The 20,088-nt window shown below is 41.1% G+C and overlaps 1 protein-coding gene across 3 annotated transcripts; it reads right to left on the bottom strand.

Annotated features, from left to right (window-relative positions):
- Positions 1 to 10,296: 10,296 nt before the first annotated feature.
- On the bottom strand, positions 10,297 to 17,723 carry LOC113641043 (MORC family CW-type zinc finger protein 3-like). 3 transcript variants are annotated; one of them, XM_047815012.1, is made up of 10 exons: positions 17,659 to 17,723; positions 16,798 to 16,988; positions 16,408 to 16,555; positions 15,886 to 16,014; positions 15,667 to 15,786; positions 14,980 to 15,077; positions 12,724 to 12,828; positions 11,747 to 12,092; positions 11,295 to 11,563; positions 10,297 to 10,780 (listed from the first exon to the last, which is right to left on the bottom strand). In XM_047815012.1, exons 3-10 carry the CDS (start codon positions 16,522 to 16,524, stop codon positions 10,621 to 10,623), a joined length of 1,344 nt encoding a protein of 447 aa, XP_047670968.1. In that variant the 5' UTR covers positions 16,525 to 16,555; positions 16,798 to 16,988; positions 17,659 to 17,723; the 3' UTR covers positions 10,297 to 10,620. The 3 variants fall into 3 exon arrangements, with proteins under 3 accessions (XP_047670968.1, XP_047670969.1, XP_047670970.1); XM_047815013.1 differs by lacking the exon at positions 17,659 to 17,723 and having other exon boundaries at positions 10,297 to 10,774; positions 16,798 to 17,073; XM_047815014.1 differs by lacking the exons at positions 15,667 to 15,786; positions 15,886 to 16,014; positions 17,659 to 17,723 and having other exon boundaries at positions 16,798 to 17,074.
- Between the last annotated feature and the right edge of the window lie 2,365 nt (positions 17,724 to 20,088).

Genomic DNA, 20,088 nt, shown 5'->3' with positions numbered 1-20,088 from the left:
CCTTGTCTAACAGATAGTAATGAAAACACTGATATAATAGGACTGATTAGGACTGATTACCAAAAAAAAAAACTGAATAGGAATACTTGGCTGAGATGAGAAACCTACTATGCACTACTATTGCGTTATGTGCTGTACTATGTCTGTCTTGTAACAATGTACAATAGGTTGCAGAGATAAGAAGGCTGATACCAAGAATTTCATAAATAAAAAGACTGTACACTGAACATATCACCTAATCATTTTACCCATATATATTTTTTTGGTGCAGTGGTATTGTAATGTGTCTGTCTGTGTTTTCCCCTTGTTTCTGTCTGCCGTCTCTCCCTGATGTTAATTGTTGACCCCGCCCACCTATCTGTTACCATGGACACTAATTACATTCAATCTCTTCCCCAGGTGTTTTGTCTTAGTCCTTGTCTGTCTCTGTTTTGTGATTGGTTTCCGTTCACCATATATACTCTGTCTGTTCACTTCAATGTTGTTGGTCATGTTGGTGTGTGCATGTCCATGTTCCCGTTTCCTGTTTGTTCCGCGTTGCCTGCCTGTTTGTTTGTGTTTTGTTTAGTAAAAACCTTAAACTGCGTTTGGATCCTTACTCGCCTTTGTCTCACCGTGTCACATCGTGACAGAACGACCAACCCCCAATGGATCCAGCAGAACTCCTGTTTTGCCTACGTCAGGAGGACGCCCCAGTTGAGGAGTACACGGAGGTATTCTTGGACCTGTGCAGCGAGGTCAACTTCGATGAGAAGGCGCTCAAAGACATTTTTAAGCACGGACTAAGGGAGATCCTGCGGTATTTGATGCCGTCTACCAGAGAAATAAAGACATTCTCGGAGTTCGTCAACTTGGCGTTGCTCCTGGACGGGTCCACGCTGAGCGTGAGCACTGTAGAGACGGAAGCCGGCCGTAAGTATTTTTTGGGGGGGGGCAGCAAGCATCGGGATCCGTGGGCCACAGAGTGGAATCAGCCACGGACGCCCGAATGCTCCACAGTGCCTCCGCCCAGACCAGTCCCGTGCACATCCGTGATGGAGCCAGTTCCCATGGCTACCGTACCGGCGAGCTCGGCTGAGGTCCGTGCTAACCGGCTGGTCTCCAAACTGGCGGATACCCCGATGAGGTCGGCTCAGGCGTCCGGCATCCCTAAGCCGCCAGCTGGACCAGCCGGGTTGCCGGAACCAGCCGGGTCGCCGGAACCGACCGGGTCGACGGAACCGACCGGGTCGACGGAACCTGCTGAGCCGACCGGGTCGACGGAACCGACCGGGTCGACGGAACCGAACCGGGTCGACGGAACCTGCCGAACCGACCGGGTCGACGGAACCGACTGGGTCGACGGAACCGACCGGGTCGACGGAACCTGCCGAACCGACCGGGTCGACGGAACCGACCGGGTCGATGGAACCTGCCGTACCGACCGGGTCGACGGAACCGACCGGGTCGATGGAACCTGCCGAACCTGCCGAGCCGAGCGGGTCGACGGAACCGACCGGGTCGACGGAACCGACCGGGTCGACGGAACCTGCAGAACCGTCCGGGTCGACGGAACCGACCGGGCCGAAGGAACCTGCCGAACCGTCCGGGTCGATGGAACCTGCCGAACCGACCGGGTCGATGGAACCTGCCGAACCGACCGGGTCGACGGAACCGACCGGGTCGAAGGAACCTGCAGAACCGTCCGGGTCGACGGAACCGACCGGGTCGATGGAGTCGATGGAACCTGCCTCCGGAACCGACCGGGCTGAAGGAACCTGCCGAACCGTCCGGGTCGATGGAACCTGCCGAACCGACCGGGTCGACGGAACCGACCGGGTCGACGGAACCGAACCGGGTCGACGGAACCTGCCGAACCGACCGGGTCGACGGAACCGACTGGGTCGACGGAACCGACCGGGTCGACGGAACCTGCCGAACCGACCGGGTCGACGGAACCGACCGGGTCGATGGAACCTGCCGTACCGACCGGGTCGACGGAACCGACCGGGTCGATGGAACCTGCCGAACCTGCCGAGCCGAGCGGGTCGACGGAACCGACCGGGTCGACGGAACCGACCGGGTCGACGGAACCTGCAGAACCGTCCGGGTCGACGGAACCGACCGGGCCGAAGGAACCTGCCGAACCGTCCGGGTCGATGGAACCTGCCGAACCGACCGGGTCGATGGAACCTGCCGAACCGACCGGGTCGACGGAACCGACCGGGTCGAAGGAACCTGCAGAACCGTCCGGGTCGACGGAACCGACCGGGTCGATGGAGTCGATGGAACCTGCCTCCGGAACCGACCGGGCTGAAGGAACCTGCCGAACCGTCCGGGTCGATGGAACCTGCCGAACCGACCGGGTCGACGGAACCGACTGGGTCGACGGAACCGACCGGGTCGACGGAACCTGCTGAACCGACCGGGTCGACGGAACCTGCAGGGTCGACAGAACCTGCCGTACCGACCGGGTCGACGGAACCGACCGGGTCGATGGAACCTGCCGAACCTGCCGAGCCGACCGGGTCGACGGAACCGACCGGGTCGACGGAACCGACCGGGTCGACGGAACCTGCAGAACCGTCCGGGTCGACGGAACCGACCGGGCCGAAGGAACCTGCCGAACCGTCCGGGTCGATGGAACCTGCCGAACCGACCGGGTCGATGGAACCTGCCGAACCGACCGGGTCGACGGAACCGACCGGGTCGAAGGAACCTGCAGAACCGTCCGGGTCGACGGAACCGACCGGGTCGATGGAGTCGATGGAACCTGCCTCCGGAACCGACCGGGCTGAAGGAACCTGCCGAACCGTCCGGGTCGATGGAACCTGCCGAACCTGCCGAGCCGACCGGGTCGACGGAACCGACCGGGTCGATGGAACCTGCCGTGCCGACCGGGTCGACGGAACCGACCGGGTCGATGGAACCTGCCGAGCCGACCGGGTCGACGGAACCGACCGGGTCGACGGAACCTGCTGAACCGACCGGGTCGACGGAACCTGCAGGGTCGACAGAACCTGCCGAACCGACCGGGTCGACGGAACCTGCAGGGTCGGCGGAACCTGCCGAACTGACCAGGTCGACGGAACCCGCGGAACCGACCGGGTCGACGGAACCTGCCGAACCGACCGGGTCGACGGAACCGGCCGAGCTGACGGAACCAGCCGAATCGGCCGGGTCGACCGAAATGACTGAGTCAGAGGACGCGGTCGACATCATGACACCCAAACTACCTGAACTCTCTGCCTGGCCTGAACCTATGCCTGTTTCTGTTTCCCTGTGTTTTGCTTCGCTGGACTTGCCAGCCCTTCTACCTCCTGTCCCTGTTCATAGGCCCAAAGCACCACCCTGGCTGCCAACTCCGTTCCGGTCTCTGGCTCCGCCTCCAGCACCACCCTGGTCCCCGGTCCTGCTCTGGTCTCTGGCTCCGCCTCCAGCACCACCCTGGTCTCCGGTCCTGCTCTGGTCTCTGGCTCCGACTCCAGCACCGCCCTGGTCGCCGGTCCTGCTCTGGTCTCTGGCTCCGCCTCCAGCACCACCCTGGTCTCTGGTTCTGCTCTGGCCTCCGGCTCCGCCTCCAGCACCACCCTGGTCTCCGGTCCTGCTCTGGTCTCTGGCTCCGCCTCCAGCACCACCCTGGTCTCTGGTTCTGCTCTGGCCTCCGGCTCCGCCTCCAGCACCACCCTGGTCCCCGGTCCTGCTCTGGTCTCTGGCTCTGCCTCCGGCACCACCCTGGCCTCCTGTTCTCCCGGCGCCGCCCTGGCCTCCTGTTCTCCCGGCGCCGCCCTGGCCTCCTGTTCTCCCGGCGCCGCCCTGGCCTCCTGCTCTGCCGGCGCCGCCCTGGCCTCCTGCTCTGCCGGCGCCGCCCTGGCCTCCGGCTCTGCTGGCGCCGCCCTGGCCTCCGGCTTGGCTGGCGCCACCCCGGCCTCCTGCTCGGCGGGCGCCACCACTACACGAACCCGACCCGCCCTCCCACCCTGGTTGCGCCTTCGCTCCACCCGCCTGAACTGGGTTTTGTGGACTTGGGAGCGTCTGGAAGCCGCTCGTAGGGGGGGGGCTCTGTAATGTGTCTGTCTGTGTTTTCCCCTTGTTTCTGTCTGCCGTCTCTCCCTGATGTTAATTGTTGACCCCGCCCACCTATCTGTTACCATGGACACTAATTACATTCAATCTCTTCCCCAGGTGTTTTGTCTTAGTCCTTGTCTGTCTCTGTTTTGTGATTGGTTTCTGTTCACCATATATACTCTGTCTGTTCACTTCAATGTTGTTGGTCGTGTTGGTGTGTGCATGTCCATGTTCCCGTTTCCTGTTTGTTCCACGTTGCCTGCCTGTTTGTTTGTGTTTTGTTTAGTAAAAACCTTAAACTGCGTTTGGATCCTTACTCGCCTTTGTCTCACCGTGTCACATCGTGACAGGTATATTGGAAAAAGTGGGCGAGGCTTAGGTTTTAATCTGCTCAACTGCTTGATAGACATTATAACCCAATAAACACATTTAACACCAATACCAATATTAATGAACTGCTTATTTATTTTGAAACTATTATCATTGTTTGTTTTAACTCCTTTTACTATTTAACTTAATACTTTGCTTGCAGATTTTTTAGTATTTATTTTCAAAAACAAATGTAATGAAATTCATGTACATGTCATCCAACAGCCCTGTAGCAGTTGTCCAATAGTGCAATTCAAATAATGTTATTTCTCTTATTTATCTTTTATTTATATTTATTTATTTGTTTATTTATTTATTTATTTATTTATTTATTTACTTATTTATTTTAAGTTTTAAACATTCAAAAAACACAATTGAACACATTTCAAACACATTTCGACATTTATTGATACAATATAAACAAACCCAGGGGCAATGAAATATTTTAATCAATCAATCAATCAAAGGGTATATTTACTCATACATGACCAGTGCAAAATCTATCAAAAATGATCAATGGATGATTAATCAAGAGTGTAACCGAGGGCCTATGTATCGTGAAATCGGAATGAAATGTAATCTATGTGTAAAATCTGGTTAGACAGGATAGCTTCAGACTTAAAAGCAAAATATTGCATGAGGCCAGGGTGTGGCCAACTCTGCAGACTGAATCAACTTTTTTTGATTGTATAGTAAAAAGTCTACATTGTTTACAAAGCCTCTGAGTAGATTTTATTCCACAACACTGGTTAGAGGTATGTCTAGTTATGCTTATGTTATGCTTATGTCATGTATCTATAGTATAGAGCTTGTTGTTAGAAATTGTAGGAGTGGAGTACCTACCATACCACATGCATGTGGTTATTCTTATGTGACAACCTCATCCAATTCAATAAAGAAACAATGTGAAATTAATGCAACAAAAAGAGAAAAACAAAATAGAAGACAACAAAGACAGAAAGCAAGGAAGAATAAACTAGAGGAAATGGGGAAACTGTTGAACGAAATAAAGAAATTGAATGTATCTGATTAAATTGTGAAGAAGAGATCCATAAGGAAGCTGTTTCAACAAAAGGACGAACAGACACTGTACCTAGACAGTTGGATAAAGACCCATTTTGGCTGAAAGAAGATTATAGAAATGCTATAAGTTTTCTTTTCCATTTTAAAGAATGATACATTTTCTTTACTTTTTATATGAACTTATGCAATCTTTTGTATGCTCAAGAAATGATATAATGTTCAGCAGCATGTTTAAACGTCAAGACAGTGAGTAACATTGAAAGGTTCATCTGATACAACAAGGTTTGTAATATATTCTCAAACATATTTGCAGTTGCTTACTGTGTGTGCTTAAGCTGTAGCACACAGTAAGCAACTGCAAATATGTTTGAGAAGCCTGACAGGATGTTGTTAAGAAACAATGTTGTCAAGATGCATAATATCGTTAAGAAACATAGTAATAAATGGTATAAAAAGGGTTCTGGAACCAGTTATTAGTGTGCATTCAACTAGAGGCAAGCTTAGTGTGTTATACTCAGTTATTGCTAATAGTGGGTGCATCAGAGAACAAATGCAGGCTTACACTTGGAGAGTGTTTCTTGGTTTGTTATTATCTTTGCATTTTAATTACTTTTACTTATTCTAATACTGTTTGATTATTTGAAAGCAACAAGGCCCCCCATTGTGAGGACCATGAAAAGACAACAAGGTCTAAGCCTAACTCCTTCATTTAAAGATTCAAACAATAGATTAGGTAGAAGAACTTGAAGAGGATCCTTTGTTAGAAGACTGAGGGACTTCGAAGGATACCTGCGTTCAAAGGTAAAACCAACTCTGATGAATGATCTTGTGTTTTCAAAACTAACCTGTGCAATCTAGGATACATTTCTTAGTGGGATTGTGGAAGGGTTTCCTATGCAATACGAAAACAAGTGTCACTAAGGGACACATATGTCAGTATAAATTACTTCAAGCTTCATATGAAGCAGTAGGAGACTCCTTCCTTGGGGTTCACTACAAAAGATTCTAAATGGACATTCAGTTATCGTGTACAGCTCTATGCTCTGTCTGTGTAGATTTCTGCACAGTAGCTTAAAGCCTACAGAGCTACACTTTCTGTGTTTCATTTCTTACAGAAGGTCCCAACTGGTCACTAGTTCTAACTGAGATCATAGACAACCTTAATTCAAAAAAATAATTAAATTCTTAAATATCTGGATTGGGTAAGTTAAATTATGAATAGAAATTCAATATTAAAATAAAGACTTTCTAGGAACAGTAGCAGACAAAAAATATGATATCTGAATCACTACATTCACTACATTTTACAGGAACTCTACTAGAGTGGGAAAAAAACTGAAGAAAGACTTGTTATATGACATAGTACTTTAATTGTTTATGCCTTTTAGGTTTCTTCAAGCATGGGCATGCAATAGGATATGTGCATATGCCAATTTACTTTTAACACATTTAATTTTAAACCTGTTTACATAATGCATTCTGAATTGAATTGTATTTATGCTATACAGATGTCTATTTATCTATACATACAGTACATATCAGTTAAGAGTTAATGAATGCACCCATACATGTTAAAAAAAAAAGTACAAAATACAAAGTAAAGGTTTTGTTAAAATATTTCAATAAAATGGTATTGTCAGGACTCAGCCTTGACTTTGGCCACGTGCATCTCTTTACGTTTCTCGTCACGTATCTGCCGTGCCTTCGTCTGCTCCTCCCTGTCTACACACCTGTTTCCTATTGTGATTACCCTGTGTATTTAACTGTGCCACGTTGCCTTGTGCAGCGCGGAATCTACTGTTGTCTTGTCCTATCTTTAGTCAGTGTGATGTTTAGTGTTTCCTTTGTCATTAAACCCTGTTTATTTTCTATCCTGCGTTCATGACAGGTATAAAATGTATATGATGTTTATCCATTATATAAAGCAATAAAGATGTGCTTGTGTTCTGTAAAATTCTTCCTGCAAATTCAATGAAATGAGCATGTGCTTGTATTAAATCACTACCCGAGTCTTAACTTTTACATTCACATTTCAGGTTGTGTAAAAGTCTTCTTTGATCACCTATGCATAATTTGGGATAGGATAGAATTCTGCTTTCACAGCTTTTCCTCCTGAGTCAAGGCAACTGTACAGTATCCTCAAATTTTCTGTGGTGTTGTTGCCTCCTTGATATTATACTGTACAGTTCATTTCTGATGAGTTTCTTGGTAAATAGAGTGTCTGCTATTTCCAATACTGGAAAAACTCTCTGTATGAGTGTGTTACGAACTCAAATTGTCTAGGGGTTGTTGAGAACGTAAACAAGTAAAATAAATAAATGAGAACTTTCCTTTATCCCAGCTCTTCTCACTTTTTAAATTGGTACTACTCAGAGGTTCACTCTATTTAACACCATACTTGGAAAGAACACCGCACCAAGAATATTCTTATATTTTTGTTTATTGTCCAGAACAAAAGCGAATGAATATAAACTATAAAAACAAATAACTTCCCTGCCCAAAATAAAATAAAAGACAATATTCTTACCTCTCTCCCTGACTAATGAAAAACAGGTGAATATATAGAAGGGGTATATAAACCCAAATAAATCGGCGCCCAACTCCCTACACAGGTTAAAGGCAGACTCACACATCAACACTTTGTTTACATATAACCAATTGCTTAACAGCAGACACAACAGCCACAGTGCTAGGATAGCGGATAAGGGAAGCCTCTCTCGGGCGCTGTGTCTCTCTCCTGTTTTACCTCCCCAGCACGCCGTATAGCAGGTAAGCCACGCTGCCGCTAATTGGCCTCAGCTGCAGATGATTTGGAAGCGCTGCTTAGCAGAGAGAAAAAGAGAGAGAGAGAAAAAAAACAAAAAACAAGGGAGAAGAACACAACATCTCAAAACCTACACACTACGTAATGGAACGTAACAGTATGTATCTGCGTTTATCTACAATTTCAGCACCTAAAATAGATATAAACATTAAATTATAACAATTTACACGGCATGAAGCTTTCTACTAAATTAATCATAAGTACATTTTATTTGAAAAAAAAAATGTCAGAAAATAAAAAAGTGTTTAAAAAATGTTTCATAAGCATGTTTCAAGATCAAAAGTTCTTTCAGATTCGATCTGATTTGCTAAGTAGTGTTCAGTGAAGCAAAAACTAAATCTAATATTGCAATGTACACATTGATCTGCTGAAAATAGCACAAAAAAGCTCCGTCTGAAATATTTACCTTTATCTGCTGGACCTGCTTCTTTACTCTCAGCTGAAAGTGTAAATAAATAGATAAATAAATATTAAATAATAAATAAATAAATAATATTCAGCGCAAAATTAATTTAATGAGTCTTCAAGCAGTATTCTAGTAAAGTCAACACAATACATGTGTATGAGCATCCCAGAATTTGTAAATCATTTTTAGATGAGTGTGAATTTGCTATGACAGATTGAAAGCTATGCAAAAGCTATGCTTTTTAGCTACCTGCAAGAAAGACCTGATGAGGTTCCCACACCTCCTGGCCACTTTCATCCAACAGACCCAATGTGAGGTCTTCAACCTCCATCATCCAACAGACCCAATGTGAGGTCTTCAACTTGGTATTGAGGATCACCTCAAATGTGGGGTGATAGTTAGGACCATAGTCACAGCCAAATGTCTCAACCCAAAAAAAAAAAAAAGAAAGATAGCTAAACACACTTCTTTAATGTGTCAAGAAATCTTTCTCCACAAAAGGAATTGTGGTTTACCTTTGGCTGGTTTACCTTACATTAAAATTGGAATTTTATTATATTCTATTTTGTTCACCTTAAGTAAAAATGCTGCCCGAAATATCAGTATGTTTTAGCACTCCATATAGGTGAATGCATATCTTTATATATGTGCATATGTGTGTGTGTTTATGTATGTAAAAGTTCTTGTATGTGTAGGCCTGGAGAGTCGCACTCCTGGCATCAAATCTAGGTGTCTCAGTCCGCAAGATTGTCATAGCGATACACAGCAAATTATTCTCAGGTAACAGAGTTTTAAGCATATGACAGGAACTGTTCCTCACTGTTTTTTGTAGGTTTTCATTTTGGAATAAGGTGCTGTGGAGTGATGAAACAAAGATTGAGGCTATCCATGCTCAGCTGGGAGTCAGTTTATCTGTAATAAATTAACCTTATTTAAAGTAACTATGGAAAGTATGCAAAATGTAATGTAATTTTTCATGTCCCCCACAAAATGGTTTTTCCCAAGTGCTGAAATACACTGTATAGAGTGAAAAAATACTGTACTGGTTCAGTATTTATGAATTGTGTGTATATGCTTCGTACAAACTACCATCCGAACACAATGAGATCTAAAATTGAAAAGAAGCAGCATTATTTGCACACAAAATGATTTTCACACATTAATATTTTCAGTCCTTCATAAATACCAGATGTTAGGCCCATTAAAACTAGATTTAATTTTAACTCCATTATCACCAACAATTGCAATTTCCCACGTAATCTGTTTAAAATCCAAACTGTAAACTTGTTGTACACTTTGTCAGTACATTTTGTTTTGCCAGATAATGTCACATGTTAATCCTAACAGACAGGAAAAAACATGCCGAGGTTTAATTATGACAAAACAGATGATGCCATAAGGATGAGTATACAAACCCCCAGGTCATGTGCAAGGGAACTGTTATACCCATGAAACAATGTGTTCCTTTTTAATTGCACTTCACACATATAATATAGAAAATAAATAAAAATTCGGGGCTTAATGTATATAATGTTTTGCATACAAGCAAGATAACTGCACAGCAAACTACATATCAGGTCTTTATTTGTATACAAATTCGGAACAGCACTGAATGATGAGAGCAGATAGGGTCATGTATTTTGGAAAGGGAAAAATGAAAAAAATGGAAGTCTAAAAGATTTCTAAAACATGAACTGACTACTGTAGTTCACTACTTGCTTATATAACACATGTAAAATTGAAAATGTGCTTTATATATTAAGATATTTGAAAAAAAAACCTGTGTAATACAAAAAATGTGGCAAAAGCAGCCGTCACCTTACTGAGTTTAACATAATGGAAACAATAAAAACTAATAAAATATTACGGACATGCTTGAAGTTCTTTTTGCATTATCCAAACCAAATGATTTATAGAGTTAAGGTTTGCAGTTTTCTGGTCACCACTGTTACTATGTAGAGGCTGCCTCTGTCATAGAGATTTGATTGATAACCTGATTGAGAATCTCATCAATGTCTTCAGAATCATGGTTTACTTGCTGAAGGTCCAGAGCAGGGACTAAGGTAGCCAGGAGACGTCCCACACTTTCTCTGAGTTCTCTTAATCTGGGGGTAAAAAGAAGAGGGACTCTATTTGAGTTATTGTCTCAAACGGCAGACAATCGACAGTATGTTATCATATGAACTGTACAAAATGTATCATATAGACATGCACTTTTTATAATGTGGCCAATGCACTACAGACAAAATCTACCCCACCCCACTCCTACCTGCCAGATACTGATGCATAGGAAGGTCCTGTTTAATTGCTTCAGTACAATGATATTCAGCTGTGCTGTGCTTTTCTAATTTCAGACGGTTTTCCAATTTTAGAAGGGTTTTCTAATTCCAGAGGGGTTTTCTAATGATTAATTCTCTTTTTAAAATAAATTAAGACACAGAGGTAATGGTTGCTTAAATAATATTTCCTTAAAAATCCGAAGTTACTGTCTAGTTGTCTAGACAATGTCTAGACTTTCAAAAACAAGGCTAATTGTAAATGATTCCATTTATACAAGAAATAGTGTATGTTTAACTCATTATCTGTATTTTTCTTGTTTGCATATTACTAGAATAGAGATCTTACCTGCATAACTGTGTGTTATTGTTTTCTTGTCCACTTCCTCTTCTGTCCTGTGTCCCAAATTGCAAATCTATTCCTCTTCTTAGGTCGGAGGCTTCTGTTGATGTTGTTGCACTTTCTTCTGTGGAGGCAATTGGAAAATCTGTCTGGACACTTTGACCTTTTCCACTTAATTTTACCTTTTTATTTTCTCTCTTTATGTCCTCTAAATCTTTCTGCAGGCTGTTGCAGCAGGTTGACAGCGTGTACTTGTCAGCTTCTAGAACATCCACCTGTATGTGGTGAGGATTTTGTACAAAGAAGGAAGGCCAGGAAGATAATTGTAATAATTTGTGAAACAAAACGATTTTGCATCAGAATTATTGCTTTGTTTTTAATCAGTATTCATTTAAGTTCCATTTTAAATATTAACCTTTACAAATTTTAACTCTAGTTTCTAGCCATCATATACTCACCTTTCCCATAAGCTCCTTTTCTGCCTTTTCTTGCTCCAGGAGCTTTTGTTGGAGCTGCTTTATTTCCACCATGGCCTTCAGATACAGCACTTTGTCGTTCAATTGGTCCTCAGAACTGGTCTGTGTTATGTGATTGATTTGTTTCTGTTGCACTTTGCTGTGATCATCACTATTGTCCATTGGTGCTATTTCACTTTCTGCCTCATTAGCATCATTACCAGAGTTGCACATGCCAGGTGAGGCCGTGGATGTTAACACACTATCTGGTATGCTGTCCACAGAACCTTTTCTTCTAACTTTCTTTATCTCCATCGTCCCTTGACTATGGCCTAGAGCTCTCTTCGTCCTGAAATAAAGGTGCTCAGAAGGTCAAGTCACTGTGAAGGTGCGTGAGACAGACTGAGTGACAGAATGATGACAGTACCTTGTAGGAGTAAGCTTGAAGACAGCTTCTTATGCATGTTTCATATGTGCATGCAGAAATAGTAATCCCATTTCCAACCACTCCTGCAGTTATTTCTGTTTGCAGGCTTCCCCTGAAATTTTATTATTATCTACCTTAGATATTTCCTCAAAATGTACAGACCCAGACCAAGATGAAATAGGTACTGGACTCTCTCTCTCTCTCTCTCTCTCTCTCTCTCTCTGTCTCTCTCTCTCTCTCCCCCCCCCTCTCTCTCGCTCTCTCTCTCTCTCCCTCCCTCCCCATTAAACCCCTGCACAATGTTTTATTGGGTTTGGTGTGTCCTGAAGCACGCTGAACCTTTAGACTATTTCTTCAAATTGATTTGCACTTTACTATCAGTATTTTATATTCTATTATAGCATTTTTTAATATCAGAACCACTGGAAACTTTGTGACTCAATAAATCAAGGTGCAAAATCAGAAATAGATGGTGCATGCAGCAAAGCAATTCCTGCGTGTGTGTGTGTGTGTGTGTGTGTGTGTGTGTGTGTGTGTGTACTTTTAAACTTACACAATATTTTCAATTGGTTCTGTGCAGTTCAGGTTTTTCTGATGTTTAAAACGAACTTCCTTCCAGTACTCCTCCAGTTTATAACCTACATTCAACATGATTCTCCTGTACAGGCACAAAATAACATTCTTTATCAACATGCTTAACTGCACCATTGTACATAACGTATACTTAACCCAATTATATACTTATGCCCAATGATCCAAAACATAATGGCCACTCACAGATGAAACAAATATTGTTGCTTATCTCTTAACAAGATAATAGATATCTCTTATCTCTTAAGGTATATGATACATTAGATGTCCTAAAGTAAGCAAAAAAACAGTTCTAGTTGTTGGTGTTTGATGGAGGAAAAATAGGCAAGCATGCAGACCAAATCATTAATGCCAGATGATTAGGTCTGTACAGCTCTGAAATAGCCAAATGAAGAGTGCTTCTGGTCAGTGCTTCCTTGAACCAGCACTAGTATTTTGGGCCTCCAAGGCTCATCAAAATGCAATAAATGTTCTCTTAATAATTTGTCCCATCAGATCAACTGTCATAAAAGTAACAGAAAATGTAATGCTGGTCATTGAAGGAATGTGTTATATCACCTGCTGGGTTATGTGGCTTAGTTGCTACAGACTAGTCATGGTGCACATGGTAACCCCATTAAAAGCATCACAGACATGTTTATATCAGCATATATCAGACCTTGAAGAAATGGAAGACAATCACCTGGTCTAATAAGTCCCATTTTGTTTTACATCATGTCGATGGCCCAGAGATTCACTATGGAAAGAAAACATGCTGCTGGAGGAACCCTAAACCCTTTGTGAATTTGAGTGGATATAATTCTGACACTGGTCCTCACTATTGGCCATTGTTAAAAGTGTCAGGATTCAGCCTGGACTTGCTTCTGTTTATGTTCTGTGTCACGTGTCTGCCCTTGTCTCTACCTCCCCGCCTCTGCACACCTGTTCCTCATGTGTTAATCGTTTTGTGTATTTAACCGTGTCGCATTGACTATGGCGGCGCAGAATCCTTGTCACCTGTCGCCGTGTCATGTCTGGTATCGTCTGTGTCCTTGTTCCTGTATGTTTATGTTTAGCCAACAAATCCAGCTTATTTTAGCTATCCTGCATTTGGGTCTGTTTTTATCCCCGAATCCCTGACAAAAGTGTTATTTAAATAAACTTATGTAAACCTCCCCTGGTAGAAGAAAAAGTAAACATTAACAGTAGTACATTTTATTGACTAAACTGCTTTTGACCTCACCTATATTGCCCTGGATGGCCACCAAATTCATCCATACTTTCTCTCCATAATGTGGCCTCTTTTTAGTCCTGTGACTCCACTGGATATGCTGCCAAATAAATTTTTCTTTTTCGCAAATTGACTTATAGCTTTTTGACTGAGGCTCATTGTTTGGAAATGGTTGGAGGAACATTATTCAGAGTACAAGGTGTTGCCTTGGCTTTAAATTTCCCCAGATCTACTGGTCTGTTGTGGCACCACATAACAACTTACAATGCTTACAGAATCTGCTGGCCATACTGGTGCCATTTAACACAAGGCAATTTTAGAGGTCTTACAGAGCCTATGATTTTGTGGGAGCTGTAGAGTACATGCCTTCTATAGTCTTTACCTTGTTGTTGTTTTATAAAACAGGAGGATAAAATGTTTTGGCTTGTCGATGTACTCTGTAGAGTAATACACAGGGCTCTCAAGTTTTGAAGACAGGCAAGAGTGACCTCTCCACCACACCCCGAATTTGTTGTAACATTTCAACAGGAGATGATGACTTACTCTGTGCTCAAAGTGATGCTCGCAGCTCCAGTGGTTTTCTGTGTGGGTGAACGAGGATGATGTTGAACAATTCCAGGATGTGTTTTATTTCATTGGTTGTTGCATTAAATCTTACCTAGATACAATAGTGCTATTTTCTGATCTATTGTGTAGCTTCTTTTTTTTGTCTGTTAAGTGTCAGGCTCGACTAAGAACTCCAGGGGGGACGAGCTTGATTCCTGCCCGGTTCCATAGAGAGCGAGTGGTGAAGACAGATACACTTTGGGCACTGCTGCATATTAAATATATGATAAATAGTAAGTTTTTCTGCGTGAAAAATAGAATGCGTGACAGGATAGCATGACAAAAGACCCAAATGAGTGACTGTCATGCTCAATGAGTGACACTTGGGAGCCCTGACTACATTAAATTACATTGAGTAGATGAATAACACTTGTTATATCTGGAAATGTTAGTGAAACGCACCTGTACTCATCTGTACTGTCAAAGTCCTGCTTGTTGTGAGTTGGTTTAAGGTGGTTACACTCTATAACCCCAATAACTCCCACTCCTGTGCTGTTAGCCTAGCAACAGAACACAATCATCATTAAAAATGGCAAAACCCAAGAAATAAATCTGACTACATCAACTATACGACATCTATTTTCTTACATGAAAAAGATTTGTAATTATAAGGGGCATACTGGAGTACATATCCTTATCAAAATTATTTGTAATCTCTCGTATATTATCTTGTAGTATGTCCAACTTTACAAGTAAGGCTCTGAAACAAATGGCAGCCTAATACACATATGTGTGTGTGTGTGTGTGTGTGTGTGTGTGTGTGTGTGTGTATGGAATGCACTGTTTGCACCAGGTCACACAGATACACTATAGGTGGCTAGGACTACTCACTAAGAACCTTAGCTATGTCTTTGGTTTTTGTAGCACCATGGTCCTGGAGATACGTTTCATTTCACTGAGTACTGCCACTGCTGTATAGGTTTAAAATGATAATGAAAGCTTCTAGTCTTCTCACACTATTTTTCTTTTTCTATATCCATTGTTTGCCTTTTTTCTTTTTTTTGGTAATTTCATTCAGACAAAGTGCATAAAAGGCATACAGCTTATTATGAATAAAGATAAAATGTATACAAACTATTTGATCCTCACCCTGCGCTGACAGGCAACACACTCATAGGCTTTGATGAGTCGGTTTTTGTTGTACATCATGATGCCATAATGCTCCTTGGTCTTTGTATTGTAGCCAAAGGTGATTGTTATTTTCTTGTTCTAAGACAAAAGCTTAAGGATCATGGCATCAAACATTTCTTGAACTGTTTAACAGTTATAATTTATAGGTTTACTTCTTTAATATTTGCATCAGGATACGTAATTTCTAGGTTTGTATGTATCCTTTAAGACTTTTGCTAGACTTTTAGTGACAAACTGAGTTTCCACCTTCTGTCCTTGGATGATAATCTGCATTCTTGGCTTCAGGTACAGGATACTGCTGTATGCCTGGCTCAAGAGAAAAAGACAACTACTGACTAATTAATGAGTGGTTAAAAGATTTTAAAATCTCAGATACACTAAAACCAAAATGTGCTCTTTCATAATGAGCTTTATCAGTCCAACAGGTATAGGAAAAAATAGAATGCAAAAAAACACCACATATTTTTTGACAGAAGAAAACATTCTGTCTGCTGACAAAGCTGGCTGCCATATCTGCATCCACCACAGACCCAGGACACTTATGTAGTCTGAATATCACAAATGGTTTTCTTTGTGCAATTAGAAACTCTGTGGTTGTTCCCCAACCCCTTTTGTTGATTATCTCTTAGTTTCATTTCCTATTTCTCCTTCAGTTGAGAGGAACTTATGTTTTTGAATCAATCATTTCAAAGTTCTCACCCGCAGTGAATATTCACTCTCTGGAACTGACATGCATGTCTGATTTTGTTGATTTTTTGGCTCTCTGGTGTTCTCATATACATCAATAGGGATCCGGATGTCGTAAGGGTCCTTCATGAAATTAAATTCTAATTCTCCTGAAGTCGTTCTGCAGCCGGATTGTTAAAAAAATAATAAGGAAGAAGAAAAAAAAAACATTTGTACAAGCAAAACATTTCCAGTATTTGTTATAAACCATTGTTCTGTTACACCTATAATTGAATCTATTTAAATTAAGCCACCTAGAACAGAACTCTAAATTACAATGAAATGTGATACAAATGTCATTTAAACAGTGTACAGTACTTAAAACAATTTAAAACAACATTATTTAACTCTGTGCATGTTCACCTGCGTAAGTTCCAGATGATAATTCTGGTTCCACTTGCGTGGAGGCTTAACCCCTCGATAACACTGAACTCAGAGAGTAGTTCTTCCTTTGTGTAAAAGAGTGAATATTCCAGGATATGTTGAAGACAGTCTGCATGCTCTGGATGAGCACTGAGTGAGCCACAATGTTAAGGAACAAACTGCACAGAAGACTTTTGACATTTTCAGAAAACATTTGTTTACCTTTCTGTGTCACATTACTCACTTTTATTACAACACAAATTTTGTGATAGTTTCACTGTACTTACTGAAAAATATGTTTAACAAATCAGGGGTATTATGGTAGTTTAAGTGGATATATAGTTTAAGTAAAGTATTTCTGCACATGCAATATAGAACAATCCTTATTCACACTGATCGGTGCTGCTTTTGTGTATTGTCATTGTGTAATGCCTTGTATTGTTTGTTTTTTCTTTGTATGTCTTTGTCTCATTTCACTGTGTACTGCAACAGCTACATAGTTTTGAAATGACAATAAAAGTTTCTTGACTTGACTTGATATATGTCTCTCTGTTCTATGTAATTGACAGTATTGTTATAGGACAGTATGGACCCTGTTGCAGAGTGAGACATGCCTTGGTGGCATGTACATGACCACCAATAGGTGGAGTGGCTATAAATGGGGCAGTTGCCCCATTAAGGTAAAATTATTGTTTATCTTTAACTCCAATTATCATGACAGGTTTTAAATATTGAAATCATGATTATACATTTTTTAAAATTAAAACAAAGTAATCTCTTTTCTTGACTACTTTTGTGTTAAAAACAAAGTTTTTTGAGTTTACATGAGTTTTGAAATGTCTTACTGTACTATGTACTTACCAAGCATAAAGGTATTCTTGGATTTGTTGGAGTTGCCATCTTTATGTAAATCTGTGGTCTATAGTTCTGAAGTAAGCTTCGTAGAAAGAAGCAGGATGCTTTTCTGTTTTGAAATACAGGACAGCTTGACTTTATACTTTGGTGAAACTCCTCCCCTTATGACTTGCCACAGAACATGCTAATTCCGCTTTCAGTGATTGGATTGTTTTTGTTTTTTATTTTGTTTCGTTTATTTATTTATTTATTTATTTTTAAATGCATACAATGCCAGTTTGTGTAGATTTTAATTGATTGCAGCCTTTAATCAGATCTATGGCTACTGCATATTTTACTTCAGGGAGTAGTTTCTAATGTCCAGTTCTGAGGTACTTAAGTTTCTATTGGAATTTTTTACAATTATTTTTATTATTTTATTATTTGTAAAATTGAATGATCTGGACAGTCAAAAACAAGCATTTCACTCCATGTCATATTGTGTATGACCAATAAAATTCAATTTGATTTTAAAATCTGTATTAAATATTTTAGATTATACAAAAAATAAATAAAAATAGCAGTTACCTAGGTACAGGTATAGACAACAAAATATTTGAGAGAATTGAAAAGAAATAAAGCATATTCACATACTCATTTATGTGAGGTTGATACCATTTAGCTGGAACCCTCCTAAAGTAAAAGTAAGAGAAAGAAAACTTGTTCCAGAGGTTGTAATACTTTGTTTAGTCCTATATGTTTCAGGACTCTCCAGGCAGGTACACTGTACATGAGAAGACAGCAGGCATATACAGGTACCAAGTTACTTTCAAATGTTTAACAAATGGGCATCACACGGATTTCAGGACAATTATCACAAGCACACATCTGATACTAAATGGATGAATTCTGCCCTCAGTGTTCTATTTAAAAAGTCAGACTGTATTCTGTTGAGCAAAACCACTTCACATATTACCAGCTTCCTCTTGATCCTAACATACATATAAAAAAACCTTCCTTCACCTATCTCCACATGCACAAAATGTGTTATGTGTTTTTATTGCATTTCAAACACAGATACACAGAAACAAAGATAGCAAAAAAATACAAAGAAAGCAAAACAAAAAATCAACACTAAATTGGTAATAAATTATCTAATTTGAGTGAGAAATGAAGGTTTATTAATATTTTAATTATCTAAAACACAAAAAGTCTGTTATATGTTATATGTTCTCCTTTATCTTGTAATATACAATGTTGTAGGTTTATAAATAATCTACAACCTGCCTACTAGCTGCTTAACATTATTTATTTGTGTATTACATTATCATGTACACACATAGACCAAATAGATCCTCACCTGTACCTGTGAGAGACTGAGAAATAAGGGTAGAGCTGTGGGTGGTTTGGACAAATGACCTGGCTATAAAAACAGACTGTTGAGAGATAAACACACATGGATAAATGAGAATGTATATATGACCTTACAACCATATCCTACAACTAATATCCTGAACCATGTTCCCAAAAAAACATTACCTGCAGACTGCTGTTCTTGTCTACTTCCAACTTCTTATTTTTCTCACTATTTCAGAACACATACACAATATAATATACATAAAACTATAAGGAATTTACAGTATATTGGGAAAAAATGAAAGGATTTGCTAATTAGTGCTCTTTGTGTGTTTTGAGGTATCCAAATTGTTCCTTCTCAGAAACCTCAGGCAAGAGCCTGGGGCAAGTTACCTGAGCTGCATCTGTGCAACCACTGAGAAATTCAAATAAATTTCAGACATGTAAATTGTCAGAGACTTCCTGCCCGACTATTAGGTGACACTGGCGGGTGTATTGCTGTTCATTGTGAAGGTCACCTGTTCTTGATTTACTCCTAATGTGGTTTGCTATTTATACACTTCCTCTTGTGTCGTCTCTTTTTCATCGCATTTTATGTCTAAGTCATCATAACTTATAACCTGTGAATGAGAGCGTGTGTGTGTGCCCTGCGATGGGTTGGCACTCCGTCCAGTGTGTATCCTGCCTTGATGTCCGATGACGCCTGAGATAGGCACAGGCTCCCCGTGACCCGAGAAGTTCGGACAAGCATGAATGAATGAATGAATGAATGTATTTTCATGTTATTTGTTCTAAAAAAAATAAAAAAAAATCCTATCACATTTATTTATTTATTTATTTATTGATTGGTTGATTGATTGATTGCACTATGACACTTTAACTCTGGACTGTCACTTTAACTCTGGACTTGCAGGGCACCTTGCCACTTTATACATCCCAAACTGCACATGGACACTTTAAGAACAATTTCAAAATTAAAATTAAATTTTGTACTGCCAATATCCTTTTACATATATTTTCATATATTTTATAAAGTTTATACTTTTTATTTATCTACCTCCTTTTGGTTTTATTTTTATCCTTTACCAAGTTACTTTCAAA

The sequence above is a fragment of the Tachysurus fulvidraco genome, chromosome 6 (genome assembly GCF_022655615.1).
Source record: "Tachysurus fulvidraco isolate hzauxx_2018 chromosome 6, HZAU_PFXX_2.0, whole genome shotgun sequence".
NCBI lineage: Eukaryota > Metazoa > Chordata > Actinopteri > Siluriformes > Bagridae > Tachysurus > Tachysurus fulvidraco.
This window is presented reverse-complemented; position numbering and strand designations above follow the sequence as displayed.